The 15,000-nt window shown below is 39.4% G+C and overlaps 1 protein-coding gene across 6 annotated transcripts in view; it reads left to right on the forward strand.

The window, feature by feature from the left end:
* The window catches only part of meis2a (Meis homeobox 2a), a 71,962-nt gene that overhangs the window by 51,631 nt on the left and 5,331 nt on the right, over nucleotides 1-15,000 (forward strand). For 4 of the 6 annotated variants that reach the window (XM_066694754.1, XM_066694756.1, XM_066694758.1 and 1 more), the window contains exon 10: nucleotides 13,955-14,094. In XM_066694754.1, the coding sequence (XP_066550851.1) occupies nucleotides 13,955-14,094 (140 nt within the window). The remainder of the gene's footprint in view (nucleotides 1-13,954; nucleotides 14,095-15,000) is intronic. The other 2 variants (XM_066694757.1, XM_066694759.1) reach the window with 1 other exon arrangement.

Raw genomic sequence — 15,000 nt, forward strand, 5'->3', positions numbered from 1 at the left:
TGCAATAATAATTCGTGCCAAGATTAATTATTTTTCAAACACTAAGGCCAGATCCCCTTCTTAGGATCAGTCCTGTAAGGCACAAAGAGTAATCCCTTTAATGATCAGTTATTGTCTCAGCAGCATCTTTTTGACAAGATTGGGGTCTATGCAAGCAAAACAGATCTGAAACTAGAAATACTGGATTACTGTTTTACAAGGATTAAATATATCAAATGCATTTTGATTTGTTATTGTTGTTGTTGGCCTGGTTCTTATTTGTGTGACACATTCTGAACTAGCTTTTTAAATAATAAATCAGACACTCTTAAAACTATAAAAGCTTTTTAATTTTTGCTGGAAACATTTCATTATGTTAAATGTAGTTTTATCAAAATAGAGTTGTGCTGAGTTTTTTGTATTATATGTATACACACACACACACACACACACACACACACACACATTGGAGGGATTGTTTAACTTTTTCCAGGCTGGCTCTTTTGATTAGCTACAGACTGAGGTTGGATGCATTTTTAAGCTACAGAAAGCAGTGCAATATATAAAGTATACAGCTAGAAGGAAAACAGACTCAGACATATTTTCCTATTAAAATCAAATTAACCAACACTGGAATGCCTGCCCGGCCACAATTCCTGTGCTCTCACTGACATTATTGTTTGCTGTTATCCATGAAGCTTTAAGCAGGTCAGATAAGCAATATAACCATCATACTATTCTTGGTCAGGTAGCACGACTTGGAAACATGCAGGTTCCAGCTTTGCTTGCCATTTTAAACCCTTGTGTTATTCTATCAGTCTGGACTAAATGGACCCTGACTAGATCCTTTCAAGTCTTTGCAATAGGCACAGCAAGACATGCCCTGCTCACCATCATAAAAATACTGTCTTGTAATTATTGCCCTGGCGCTGTGAGTGATTTACCCCTTGCTTCTAACTTAAAGTGAGCCACAGCAAAGGCAGTGGGCTATTACCCTGTGAGGATGATAAACCCATTGCCTGACGGCAGACAGGAGCCTTTCAGGGAATTAGATCTAGATGTATATATTCATTTATTTAACTTGGTGTATGAGCATTTGGCAGTATTACTACTAATAATAATAATCATAATAATAATCATAATAATAATCATAATAATAATAATAATAAACATATGACAGGCTTACAGTGCTACTGATGTTTGGTATCATTCCAAAGCCAGGAACCAATGAATATATTAAATTATTAGCTGATAGAAAGGAAAACAATAAGTGACTTATTAAAAACATAGTCAGATTCGGTGAACTAAGCACCACTTTCCATGGAAATGGCTCACGTGACCGCAGATGTGTGCTGCGTCATGAGCACCCTCTTGTGCTTTGTCCATGAGCTCCTGTCACTCGCTACACCCCAGGTACGACTGACGGCCTGCCCTCCTGACAGCATCTGCACGTTGAAATGCTGCATGGGGCTTTCTTTAACCCCAGCGATGCAAAAGGACGCGTTTCATTTCGTTGATGAATCCTGTGAAGAGCTGTGAAGATCTCATCCACGCTCCCTGCAGTCATTGTTCAGCACATAATAAAAGTATGCGATCGGTTTGCCAACAGAGAAACACTTAAGTTCAGTGACTTGCAGCCCAGCATGCTCGCTTTACAAACTGCTACTTGGCAAGAAAACTGCTGTGCTCTGGTTTACAAACAACATCTTGTTAGTGGCAAGGAAGGACAAGCGATATATGGCACTGTCTTACAGAACGCAGAAGGCTTTGATAATTCAGTAACATGTTTTCTTTTCTACATGAAACAGCTGAAGATAAACGCTCCTGCTTTTTAATGATGCACTAACTTGGCACGGTGCTCTGTCATGAAATGCAGAATATAAACTCATATTTTCCAAACATAATGTATAAAAAAAATATAAACTGGTATGACCCGCTTCTTGTTTGTTTTTAGGTGTTTTTTTCTGTAACTGATTGCAACTTAAGTGAAGGCGTATTGCTTTCTCTGGGGTTTTGACTTCTTTGGAGATTTATCAGCAATATAATTTTCAGCCCTGCTCGAATTGATCAGGTGGCTTAAGTCACTGTTTATTTATTTAACACTGACCCACATTAAAATGTCACTCCTTTTTTGGCAGTGACTGATAAGCCACACAAGCAGGCGCATTGTGCCTTTAGCTTTCTAAATATACTACTGGTAATGGCCAACATGATCTAAAGGCATTTGGAGAGGGCTGTACACTTTGTACCAATGTTCGCCAGTGCAGACAGGCTGATCCTCCTCATTTAGGGATTACTAATTGGCAGTTAATTAGGAGGATTGATTCTGTTGTCTGATCCCAAGGCCCAGCCCTAAATTCATTTGATCTGTCTTTTGTGGCAGTGCAACATTAATTACATTTTTGATACGTGTCAAACTAGATTCTATATATTTGAAGGAGACAGTTTTATATTTTTCTACCAGCGCCTGCTTTATATACATCTAAACAGACTGAGATTTTAATTTGATAAACATTACCCTTGAATACCAAAACACCAGAACAAAAAATAATGGCAACAAAATAAAAAGTCCTGCACCCTTACTGTACATAACAGTACAGTATTCCTCGATTCCAAGAGAGAAAATTAAATTGCTAGCACATGTCCGCCAAAACGAGTGTTTCTAGTATTGATTTTTGTTTTGTATATTTATTTGCCTCAGTTTGGCAGTATTAAGATGTCTGTGTGTAATTAACAGGACCTACCCACCTGTCAAACTGCAGTTAGTTATTTCATCATTGTCTGGCAGCAGTAAATCTCAAAGTCTGTTGAGGGCCCCACACAAATGGAAACAGGGCGCTTTTCTAAACATGTACTTCATTATGAAAAACAGGTGCCCGCAAGAAATGTTCTTAAGGTAAACTGGCATCTTTTATTAATCATACAAAAATGAAACCTTTTTTCTAAACCGTTACCCGGCCAGGGTGTGAAATGATTATGAACCAGGCACCGCGGTAGATTAACTGTGAAAGGTTTTACTCTTGTTATGATGTTGAAGGTTGTTTGTATGTGTATATTTATTTATTATTATTGTGGGTGGTTTCTTTATGAAAACACTTAGATTGTATTGGTCGTTTGTTTTGTATCAAGGGTTGTGTGTTTGAAATTAAGAAGAGCTGTGTTTGCGTGGGTGAGCTTCTTTTTTATTTTAAGATGGAAATTCTGTTCTCAGGCAGAGAAAGGGAGAGTGAGAAACGCAAGGGGGAAAAGTAGGTTAATTTATTTCATTTGCAGGTAAAGAGTAAAAAAAGAAAGGAAAGAAAGACTGAAGGATGCAGTTTTCATGAATAAGCAGCTTAATGCATCCTGGCACCCACAGTAAGCCTTGTAGGAGCTCAGAGTGCCTCAGGCAATCTGTGAGCAGAATAGCAATTTTATTACTTTGTCATTAAACCAATTTCACAGCAGTATTGTTTGTTAATGAGCAGCAGCAAACGAGCGAAGATGTCACACACTGGAATAGCAGCAAGATTTGTGACCCAGGCTCTGAGCACTAAGATGGGAAGGCCAGGGCTATAAAAATGGGAACTACTTTAAGATAAAATGCAAAGTCTATACAGTCAAGTCTCTGTTTATGAGCTTCCATTTTACTTTAGCTCTCCTGAATATATAAAGGTTTGTTCATAGGTTCTTCAGATATACTGCAATAATATTTTCCAAATATTAGGAAGGATTCATAACACCATTCCTTCTGCAAAAAATAATAAACAATAATAAAAATTTAATAATGAAAATAAATATATATATATATCAAAGCTGCTAGAGAAACGTATAAAAAACATAAAATAGGAAAAAATGTAACCAAAATGATTACAGATTAAATAAAACACTTACGTAAGTATATTCACATTTGTTAATCTTATCTTTATTTATTTTTCTATACCTACATCATAGATAGTATTATAAACATTGACCCAAACATTTTTTCTCATAGTGTGATGACAATGACAATAAATAATTTCTCAACCAGAAACAGATCAACGCTGTAGTCAAAGACAAAAAAATATTTGAAAATAAATATAACAAAAGCAATATTGCAGAATGGAATTGTCTCTGAGGGAGAGATTTTCCAGTCAAAGCAAGACGTTGATGCAACATGCTTGTGGGAATAGAAAAAAAAACAGAAAAAAAAACCTGAAGTGGCATTTCACCAAACTACATTTTTATGCACCAACTAATCTTTAGCTTTTCAAACCGCTAGGCCTGTGAAGATTATTTGACAATTGTACCTATTAATACGATAATTAAAGGTCTGAAGCCTTTGAAGAGAGGTTTGGGAAGGTTTCTTTTCTGAGGTTCCTCTGTCGACGTGCAGACTGTCTAAACCCACCCGGCTGGATGTGTGGTGCTCTTAATGATGGCAGTGTTTTTAAACAGCAGACAGTCCTGCCAGCCGTGGGAGTCCAGTTGACTCTGTTTTCTGCCTGACATGGCAGAGGCCCTCAGACAAATCACTGCCTGGACCTGTGCTACTTGGCAACAGTTCAAGCCTTGTCCTCTGCCAGCGCTATTACTGGATAGCAATGCCAGACAGATCAATTCACTTTTACATTCCTGCCATTATTTATAGCATGCCATATATCTGCTCTTTCTTATGAACTAACGATTGGGTAAATACAGTACACATAAAACACAGAGAGGGCAGTTTGGAGCAGGCCGCCAGTTTGCTGATATGGCAAATAATGTTGAAGGCCTACAGAGCCCTGACAAAAAAAGATTTAAAATAATTAGTTTATCTGTTGAGGGAAATCTCTGTGGTGACAGGTTGCTCGCGGGAACAGCGATGACAGAGACTATAGCTGGGATCGCTGAGGAAAGGTGACCAGGTGTGACAACTTACGCTTCGGGCTGTTTGGAGTGCAAATCCGTACTCTTTTGTTTTTACTATCTCTAAATCCTGTGAACCAGTCAAACACATTCTCTTTCTGTTCAGACACGTTTGTTTGGGGTTTCCTCCCATCCAAGGGCTGATACTATTAGCGTTGCTTTAAGTTTTGTTTATGATTATATCCATAACTATACTGAATATTTTTCCCCCATGTTGTCAAATAATGTTTAATTTACTGTGCGCTGACTGGTCGATACATGCTAATGGCCTCATTATGTAAGTTCCTGTAAATAAATCTGCACATTTATTTAAGTATATGTTTAATGTTTCTCACCCAGATTCAGAGTGTTTTCTTTTCTTTTGTCATTATGAAATATCAGCATAATAAATGCATAAATGAAAAAATAAATAAAGGATTCTATGGAGAAAAAAAGCATTGCAAATGAAAAAATCCTAAATCCTGCATACATTAATGGATATGCAATTTAAGAGTCTCCCAGCATTAAAACTAAAATATCGTCTATTATAGTGAATTGAGATCTCAGACACGCTTATAATATTAAAAAATTATGCAAGGCTTGGCAATACAATTGTGCTTATCTGTAGAATCTAGGATTTCCCACAGCTATATGAATATTTATCTCTTGTTATGACAATGATGATTTAATTCAGAGCCATTGTGCACGTACAGAATACCAGCTTTGGATTCCTCTTCCTTCTATCTCCTTAGAGAGCATGTTACTACCCATAGCCCAAAGTCATCAGTTTATCTCTGAATTTATTTCAATGTGATCGTAACACTTTAATTTGTCACCTCCTGTAATGCGTTCATTAGCAGAACTATGTTAGAGGCTGGGGGTGAAGTGATCGGTTGGCTGGGGTTGTGTCCTTGGCATGAGGCCTTAAGCCAGGGTGTTGTCAAATCTGGCGGGTATTAAAGATCACCTGACATGCTTCGGATGTGTGACTTTCACTTGTGCAGAAAGTCCATCCAAATTAAATAAAGAAATGTATACAATGAAAAATCATGTTTGTTCTGAGCATCAGTGCAGAAATATTAAGTGTATGCACAGTGCGACTTACTTCTCATCAATTAATGAGGAAATCAGGTGACTGAGAGAATAGAATATAAAAAATAAGAAAGTGGTGTTTGTTTCACTGGATGCATGAGTAGACCTGAAGCAATGAAGATGGCTGAATTAAAAGCTTTTTATGATTTGTTGTGTTGAGGTTTAAAAAATAGTGCTTTAAGGTAATCTGCTCATCTACGTCCTTACAGGGTTAAATGTGAGAAAGATTTGTAAGAAGGCAGGTGTGGAAAATGGAGTTGGTAATGCACACTACTAATGCTGTAAGACTCTGCAAACCCAGTTCTGTAGCCTAAGGGACAAAACTGACAGAGGAGCTCTCGAGCCAGGATCTGCTTTCATTCGCACTGTCTTGACAACACGGCTTTACGGGCTGTGCCTTGGGATTTCAGAAACAATAAGCAAGCATGCAAAAGAGAAATAAAGTTTGCATTCCACCAAACACTGGCCCTGACAGATAAAAGTGTACAGGTATACGTTCCAGCCCCTAATCCTCTGCCCGAGCAAAGCGACACAGTCATCGGAGACTTTGATGCTGACACAATGCAGAACTCAGATGGGAATTTGGCTGGAAAATTGTGACCGGTTCATTGTTTGACTGTTGCCAACCTACCTTCCACTTTGCAAACAATGCTATTTTTAATGCAGTTTTGTTTGGCTTATTTTCTCCAAACTGTGGTCTCTGTGTGCTGTTAAGTGTTGGAGGGATGAATTATTTAAGGAGTCGTTGGCAGCGGCCGCCCGGACTTGACTCTCCACGTTCGGTATTCATTCGCATTACACAAAACAACATCACACAAACTGTCAGGAACCGGCTGGAGCTCTGTAAGCCGTAGGGTTGTGATTTCATTAATTTGCTTCTTGCTCCTTTAAGGTGGAAAGTTTCATCAAGGTTAAAGCACGTGCTTTAATACCCAGCATTATAGCCCTGCTTGACTGCCTTGGTCTTACAGTTTTAGGTGTCACTTTTTAATTGCGAATACTACATTGCATTCTCACTGCTTTTAACTCTTCTTACAAAACCTCTGAGGAAATGCGGGACTCCCCCCCACTCCACCACCCTTTTGAAAATTAAAAGTATTTCAGTTACATAATACCACAATTCAGGTCCCTTACTGTGGGCCCCTTTTGTGGATCCGCCAGAAGAGCCCATTATAAACTCATAACAGGATGGCATAAAAAAATGTTTGATATGAGGCAAAGGAAATAGATTGGCTTTATTTCCTTTCTGGTTTTGTGTATTATAGACACTTCTGTTGCCTAGACGATGCAGTCAATTGACACTCAATTTTGTTTGAAATATCATGCCTCCATTGTCATTATCAGTTTCCTCTGGTAATCCACAAATCTGCCTGTTTGATATCTGACAATCAGCGAGGTCGGAGAATCTGTTAGTAGATTACTGTGGTTTAAGAAAAACAAAACCAATAAAACACACAAGTTCTTTATTTTCAACAGTTTCTGGAGATAATATAGGGAGCTCTGGAAAATAAAGATGCCCTGCTTTCCCTTTTGCTCTCTACACAAGGGTCGGTGCCTGCTTGCTTTGTAGAAGAAAGAGAAAGCAACTCTTCCTTTCACCTCTTTGGATGTGTGAGAAGGGGCTCGCCGACCTTATACAGCAAATAGTAATTTTGACAAGGCCAGCGCTCAGCTCTGGCTGTTTGCAGTCCCCGGTAATGATAGAGCAGCGACTCTCTCCGGAGTCAATAAGTCCAATAATTGAGACGTTTTGGCTTGCATTCCTGAGTCACCGCTGTTTTCCTGAATGACAGGGTTACTTGCAGGCCAGATTCCCTCGTGTACTGACCTCACCTAAGGGTTGCAACAGGGTGGGCACAACACACTTACATTAAACACAGCGCAGTGTAGGAGCAGATTGTGTCTTCCTACCCCTCACTGAGCCATAGCTGATAGCATGATGGGAGCTTCTGTGCACACGTGCTGCTGTAAATGTGTCCATCAGCATTTTTCACATCCCTTTGGTAATTCACAGTGGTGTTTTGTAATGGGAAATGGATTAATTTGATACATCTGCTATTATACCTGTCCTTGCATTTAAAATGCAGGCCTATACAAAAAAAACAAGCTGGGTTTTTATAGAACAAAATAGCTAAAAGCACTGAGGATCTCTGTCATGTGTTATATTTAGACACTGCCAAAGCTTAATATTGGCAAACACCTGATGTTTTGATTCAACTATGAAAACTGCTGCGAGTTGGAGTTATTGTTCACAAGAATGCGTACAATGGCACAGACAGGAATCCTCAGCGTGGACACCTGAGCTTCTACTGTTACAAGCCGGCTTTAATAAGATTTTAAGGCACAAAAACAAGATACGTGTCATCAGGCTCCTAATCCTCACACTTCTTCTCAGAGTAATAACCACATTCATAATCATAATAATATCACTACTAAAAACATTCTTGAGGAAGCATACGTGCCAGGAGAAGAAAAGGGATTAATTAGGTGCAGATTTGCCGTTGGAGAGTGTGGGGCATTCTTGACTCCATCACACGAGAGCTCGTGGTGCTTGCGCAGCCTAGGTGTGCATGGTTGCTACAATAAGGCTCCTTTCATACAGGTGTGTTTATGCCTGAGGCTTGCTGGCCACAGTCCATTCCATTCACAGGAGCCGGATTGAACAATAACTATCATATCTCTTAAAAAATAAGGTGAAGCGTCAAAGGAGATGCCTGAGAGCTTTGTCAGGGCCAAGCAAAACCCTGTTGCAGTTGTCAGAGCTTGTTGATGTTGCAGAGAACAGAACAGTTTTTTCCGCTGGATTTTGTGGTTCTGCCTTAGGAAAGAAAGTAAAATAGAACGGAAGAACAAAGTCCTGCTCTATAAATCAGCAGCTGTTCCTTGCCAGATCAAAGGAGTGACATTCTCTTTCCTGGTCTGCTTGTCCACTTTAGGTGTTTGATAGACAGATAACAGCTGGCCTGCCACACTTGCACAAGGCTGCTGTCGACGGAGGTAGAGGGGAGATCCGAGGGCTAGGTGCTGGCCACCACTTATCGTAGGTTAGCACACCTTTGTAGTGTGTGGTGTAGTTTCAGTTGACGTTGAACATGTGTGGCTTTATTTTCTGTAATGGAGTTATGCACAGCCTAGTCCCTATGAGAATAAATGTTGGGATCACTTGTTCAAATGTGGCACGTCTGGGAACATCTTAATCTGATTTGCATACAGTATCTTGAGCTACATTTATCAGCTCCACTAGCAACTCAGTCCATTTCGCACTGACATCTGTGAAATATGATATGGAAGAGTTGTACAAGTTATAAGTGATGTACATAGGCAAGAGTGATTTCTATCTTGAGGTAACCCCCCGTAAAGTACTGCTTCCCACAAAATGCAATTATCCATCTTATGTGAGATACTCAAGCAAAAATGTGCTGCAGTGCTATTGATTTATTTTAATTAGCAGCTTGTTAAAGTGTGTCGGTTTGTAAAACAAATATATAATTCTTTGTCTGATTTTACACTTTCGCCGTAATGATTCATGTGCACTGTTAACTTGAAGGAAATTGGCTCGGCAAATGCTGCCTTTTTTGTTTTTGCAAAGGAATTGTGAAAAAGCAAATGGAAAAAAATCTAGCTGAATAAAAACAGGTCAGTGGAAGTTAGCAAGAGAGGGGTAAAGTGCTTCCCAGAGAAGTATGTAAACACAATGGCAGCCTTAATGTCAGTATGCGTAGTACGACTTCCAAAATAATTCAGTTTCGCTCTGTTTCACATCTGCAATAAATCAAATACAGGGTGAGGTAATGTACTACAGCTTATGTCTCTTGACTCATGTTTTAACTTAAAGAAGAAAGATCCCAGATATGAATAGCTAGAGGAAGTCTTGCTGTGTTTCTCTCCTCCCCTCCCTTCAAGTAGCTTTGAAAGATCCTTTTTGATAGTTTATGATAAATCTCCAGATATGAACAATCTGATGCTACACCTAAATAGTTACAGTGCCTAGAAAATGAAAATCTGTCCTGATTCTATCTTTATTTACAATACACAAGATTAAAGCCGTGGTGAGGACTGTAGAAACTGCTTTCCCAGTTTAACGGATGATAATCAAGACACGTGTGTTTTTTTGGCTGGTGCAGCCATGTTTAACTATTCAAAATTCAGATTCAGATAGCACTGCAGAAGGACAACTATGGATTTTGACTATAATGCACATGGGCTCAAATACTTATATATTACAGCCATAAATTAATACAACTTTCCAAGCTTAAATTTAAGAAATTAGATGTCGAGTAATGGGCATATTTTCTCAGAGCAGCATGTTAAGATTTTTTAGTTTTCTTATTTTCTTCACAAACCTGTCAAACAACTGACCCTGCTCTTGATTGGCTTAGCTGGCGCAGAGGCTTTGCTTTTGGCTGTGCTCCAGGTGACTATGGTTTGGCATGAAGATTTTGTAGGGAAGGAATGCTGACAACAGGAGTAAGTTACCAGGTGTGGCTCAAGTCAGTTAACCAGAAACAAGCACTTTCTGATTCAAAAAGAGACGCAAAGGCAAACAAAAAGATTGAACAGGACACATTTAACTATTTTTTCTTCAGTGCAAAATGTACTGCATGTTATAAACTGTATCATATATATATATATATATATATATACACACACACACACATAGATACATTTTTCAATTACATGGCTATGTTGTCTGATGCTAGATTTGCTGCTTTGAGCGATTACTGCTCTGGAGCAAAAGGTTTGAATTTCACCCAATACATGTTTTACTCTATATCTCACATACACCATACACTTTTAATTTCTATAAATAACTGCAATAAATACATCACAACATGTTGGATGTTGAAATCCTCGTTCCTGTGGCTGGGAATGTATGAGCACATTGTTCAGGCCAGCACTGTTCTCTGTGCTTGGAAGAAAAGCAGATCAACTCCCGAAGACCTGTAACTTGTTAGGGGAAATCTTAACTTTTATGAAACCAAACACAACAAATCTGCAGACATGCACGTTCAAAAAGTAATCCACTAAATAAAGGCTTTATTTCATTTGCCACCTATTTATCTGAAGAACTATTTATGGCCTGGGATCAAATACTGACCCAGCTTAGTGAAAGGCTGAGTTCAAGTGGGGTCCTACTGTGCTGCCTATTATGCAGAGCGTAATGTTATTGTATTATATATCCTTAAAAAAAGCCTTTGTGCACAGCAATAAATTCAGTAGTTTGACCTATTTTGAACATGAAATACTGACAGGACCTCAGTAACATGTGGTATGTAAAGTGTACGGTGCAGGCACAGCTAGTGCATGCAAAAAAGTGACTTTACGGGTGTAAGAAAATGGCATAAACTGCATTTGTAAGAGCTCCGAGCAATGGGAAAGTTTTTATATGCTCTAAATTAATTTGTAAACCTGAACGCCGCGCATTAAGTGGAAAGCTGCTATTAAAAAACGAATGTAAACATTCTGATGAGTATCCAAAGAAATGACCTCCAGCTGACCCCTTAACCTTGTCTTTAATTATTTGTTTGAAGACAGTATGAGTTCCCATGCTGTGAGGTGGGGGCGGGGGGGTAATGTCAGGCAGCCCTGTGTGTGTGCGAGGGAATGTTAAAGGGGAACGGGGGGAGAGTGAAAGCTATAACAAGGAGACCACCAGATGTAAATAATAAAAATGATTGGAGTAAAAAAAAAAAAAGCATTTTAGCACTGGTCCTTTTTTGTTCCTGAGCAGGCAGGGGTAATGTGAATAAGACAGGCAAGATGGGTATGTCTTTGCAGCGTGGTGTGATACAAGGACATAGCATGCCTCAATCCCATCTCTGGAGCTTTGTTTTGTTTTTATAAGCACACACCATTAGCAGCTCATGGGAGGAGAGAAAACAGTCTTATCAGCCTGCCTCTGATAATCTCAATTGGCTTTACTCTAACTGATAAAAGGCACTGTGGAGGTAAAAGTGGGTTCTGGTCAACTCCCACCATGTTACTGTGGCAACTTGTTTAGAGAAGCACAGGGGAAACTACAAAGCTCTGGGTCTGGGGCTTTTCTTGTGAAGCCTCGCTCTTGTCAGGACCAGGTGGCTATACTGGAACCATGACCATTACACACTGAACAAGCAAGCCTATAAAAAATATATACAGAAATATATAAATTGAACAGATACACAAATAAATAAAAAAGACTAACCATGGATTAGGCAATTTAAAAAGAGAAATGTGAATCAGTCTGAACCAGGCTATTTAGGACGAAAATGAGGAGAATCTGTCGGGAACGGTTATGTGACGACCTGTGTTGATTCCGTGTTCAAACTCTGTATAGACTCTTTAGCCCCATTGACTCAGGCTCACAGGTAGGAGCGCTCTGGTTACATACACAACAGTGTAGTGCTTGACGAAGCCATGTGATTGGTTGGCACCTAGCATGTACATTCCTGGTGTTACATGTGTTCATTGGTGTCCCAGGATTGTTAGCTGGTCAGAGTCACAATTATTTTAATTTTGAACTACAGAATACTATGTAAGGTAAATAAATCACGTCGTGGCAACCCCTGCACTGTAAACTTACCCAGGAACCAAAACCAAAAGGTGTCTGTTCGGGATTTACTTGCTCAGCTGGTTTTGATGCTCGAAGCTTCTTTTAACTGCACCTCAGGCAGGGTGACATTTCTGACAACAAAGGTAGATTAGAAAGCTTAAGATGCTTTTTTGGTCTCAGACTCCCTGAGAAGTTTCCTTTCATGTATGCAAAAAGAAAGAAAGAAAAAAGAAAGAAAGACAAAAAACCGAATATGCAAAAATCAAGACAAAATGTATCACTTCACTTTCCTCCGTTTATTTTTTTCTTATTTTATTTAATTACATTTTAATCATATTTTGTTTTATTGTGTCATATTTGATCAACTTTTCCCCCTGCTGTATTTCATTCATTCTTGAGCTGCCAGTGCAGGAGATTTACTAGAAGAGCTCTGTGAAGGAGCCACGTTTCCTTTTCCCAACTGTGCCTTTTGTGAATTTGACCGTGTCGCTTAGAAGACTCAGATTATAGCCGTTTAAGTTAATAGCAAAAGAAGGTAAGGGCAGGTACTCAAGGTCTGGGATTAGAAACAAAATTGATTTCAGTCCTTTTTCATCAAATGACTGATTTCAGAGAAACGCCTGGATGTTGAGAGCTTTTAAATAATGACGACCGTACCTGATTGGCAAACTGAGGGCCAGGGAGGGGGGTGAATTTAGTTTTCTAATATTAAACATATGTTTGTACCTGTAGCATTTTCTGTGCAAGGGTGCCTCATTCGGTATGGGCCAGCTTGTCTTTGACGCAGCCCTGGGCGTCCCATTCTTAGTTAAAAAGGTTGCCCCTAGCTGGCACTCACCTCCAAATGACCCCTGACTTTACAGTGAAAAACTGCAGGAGCTGCGAAGGCGCAGGAGCCTTTGTGGACCAGCACTTATTTGCTGCTGTGGTGGTGATAAAACTTCAGACAGCCTAATTGATGGGCTTGCTGACATAACAATACCTTGTGAAAGCAGAGAGTGGCAAAGCCTGGTCCTCATTTATGGACAGCTGGAAGGGTAGCTGAGCCCCCTACAATGAGGGTGTGTGGGGGAGGGAGGGGAAAGAAGCCATTGCAGCCTGCAAACTTTCAACTTGCTTAAATTTCTAATGCGTGATGCAAAGAATTACATGTTTATGGACATTATACTTGTTTTATGGGTAGATTTTTTTTCTTAAAGGCTGTCGAGCAACAGTCTGACGAAATAGCAGCACCTCGGTCTTCTTATGCCTGGGGAATTTCTCAGCAGTGTCCATAGTTACCAAATGTAATCAAAAGCTTTATTAAACAACAGAAATCATCAGAATCACGACAAAATGAGAGGTTCTACTTATGTTTTACACTGGTATTCTGTATAGATATAGATATGGATATGTATCATTTCTATTTTTATTTATTTTATTTTGAAGTATGTTTTAACTCTGAAGTCTGAATCATCTTTCATGTCCAAATGCATCTATTTTAAAATCCTGTTGTTTTTCTTCCAGGTTTATTAATGCCAGAAGAAGAATAGTACAGCCCATGATTGACCAGTCAAATCGAGCAGGCAAGTTCCAAGTACTAACTGTTTTCCAGTCCTGCAGGCGCAAATCCTCATCAAGTTTCTCGTCAGGAATACCTTCACCTGGTAAATAAACACCCACCATAGCCTGGAATTCTGGGAGCTTGCGTTTTCTTGTGCTTCGCCCCCCCCCTCAAAAAAAAAAAAAAAAAATCCTGCCCGCTGTTGGAAGCAACCCACTAATTGATGCTAATTGGAGATTTCTCAATCTAACTCTTGTGAAACTGCTTCTTATTTTCTCTGTGAATTTGTAATTGGACACAAGACTGCTGCCACGAGCCGTGATTCGACTGCTCAGAGCGCCCGCTGAATCACTTACTCAGCTTATCTGCATTACATCAGGGTGGCGTGGGCACAAAGCTTTACTGTACCTCTCCACAACTCCTTTGTGATTTTATTTTTTACATACACTTTATCACAGGTATCTGAATGGGTTTTATTCCTATCACTAATTCACTGAGCCTTAATGCAAGTACACATACATGCAGGTATATACACACAATCATTACCTGTTCATATGCATGTAAACAAACCTATATGCATATGCAAACTATTTAGTTGACACTTTGTTGTGGTTTTTATACAAATCTGGCAACTGGGTAACCAAAACAGAACAGACAACAATAAATGTACAAAGTTATTCCAAAGGTTATGTTCCTTGTTTGGTTTGTTGTAGGTCTCTTAACTCCCGCAAACCCTCAGTGGTAATTGTACATCTTGTACTGTAAGTACAGATCACCTAAGCAGCCTTCCTGTTACACTTGATACTTTGAAATCAGCAAGGAGTTGTGGGTTTTCATTTCAATGTGGGTGCAGGGAAGGGGACTCTCTCTTGGTGGACTTGATGGCGATTTGACCTGCTCTGTTCTGATCAGGACTGCAGAATGTTTTTCTGTCCTGTTTCTTCAGTTTCCTCTCTGTGCATTTGGTCATTATGTTGTGCTGTGAAAGGGTTTTGAGACTAAGCATGAT

The sequence above is a fragment of the Amia ocellicauda genome, chromosome 21 (genome assembly GCF_036373705.1).
Source record: "Amia ocellicauda isolate fAmiCal2 chromosome 21, fAmiCal2.hap1, whole genome shotgun sequence".
Taxonomy (NCBI): Eukaryota; Metazoa; Chordata; class Actinopteri; order Amiiformes; family Amiidae; genus Amia; species Amia ocellicauda.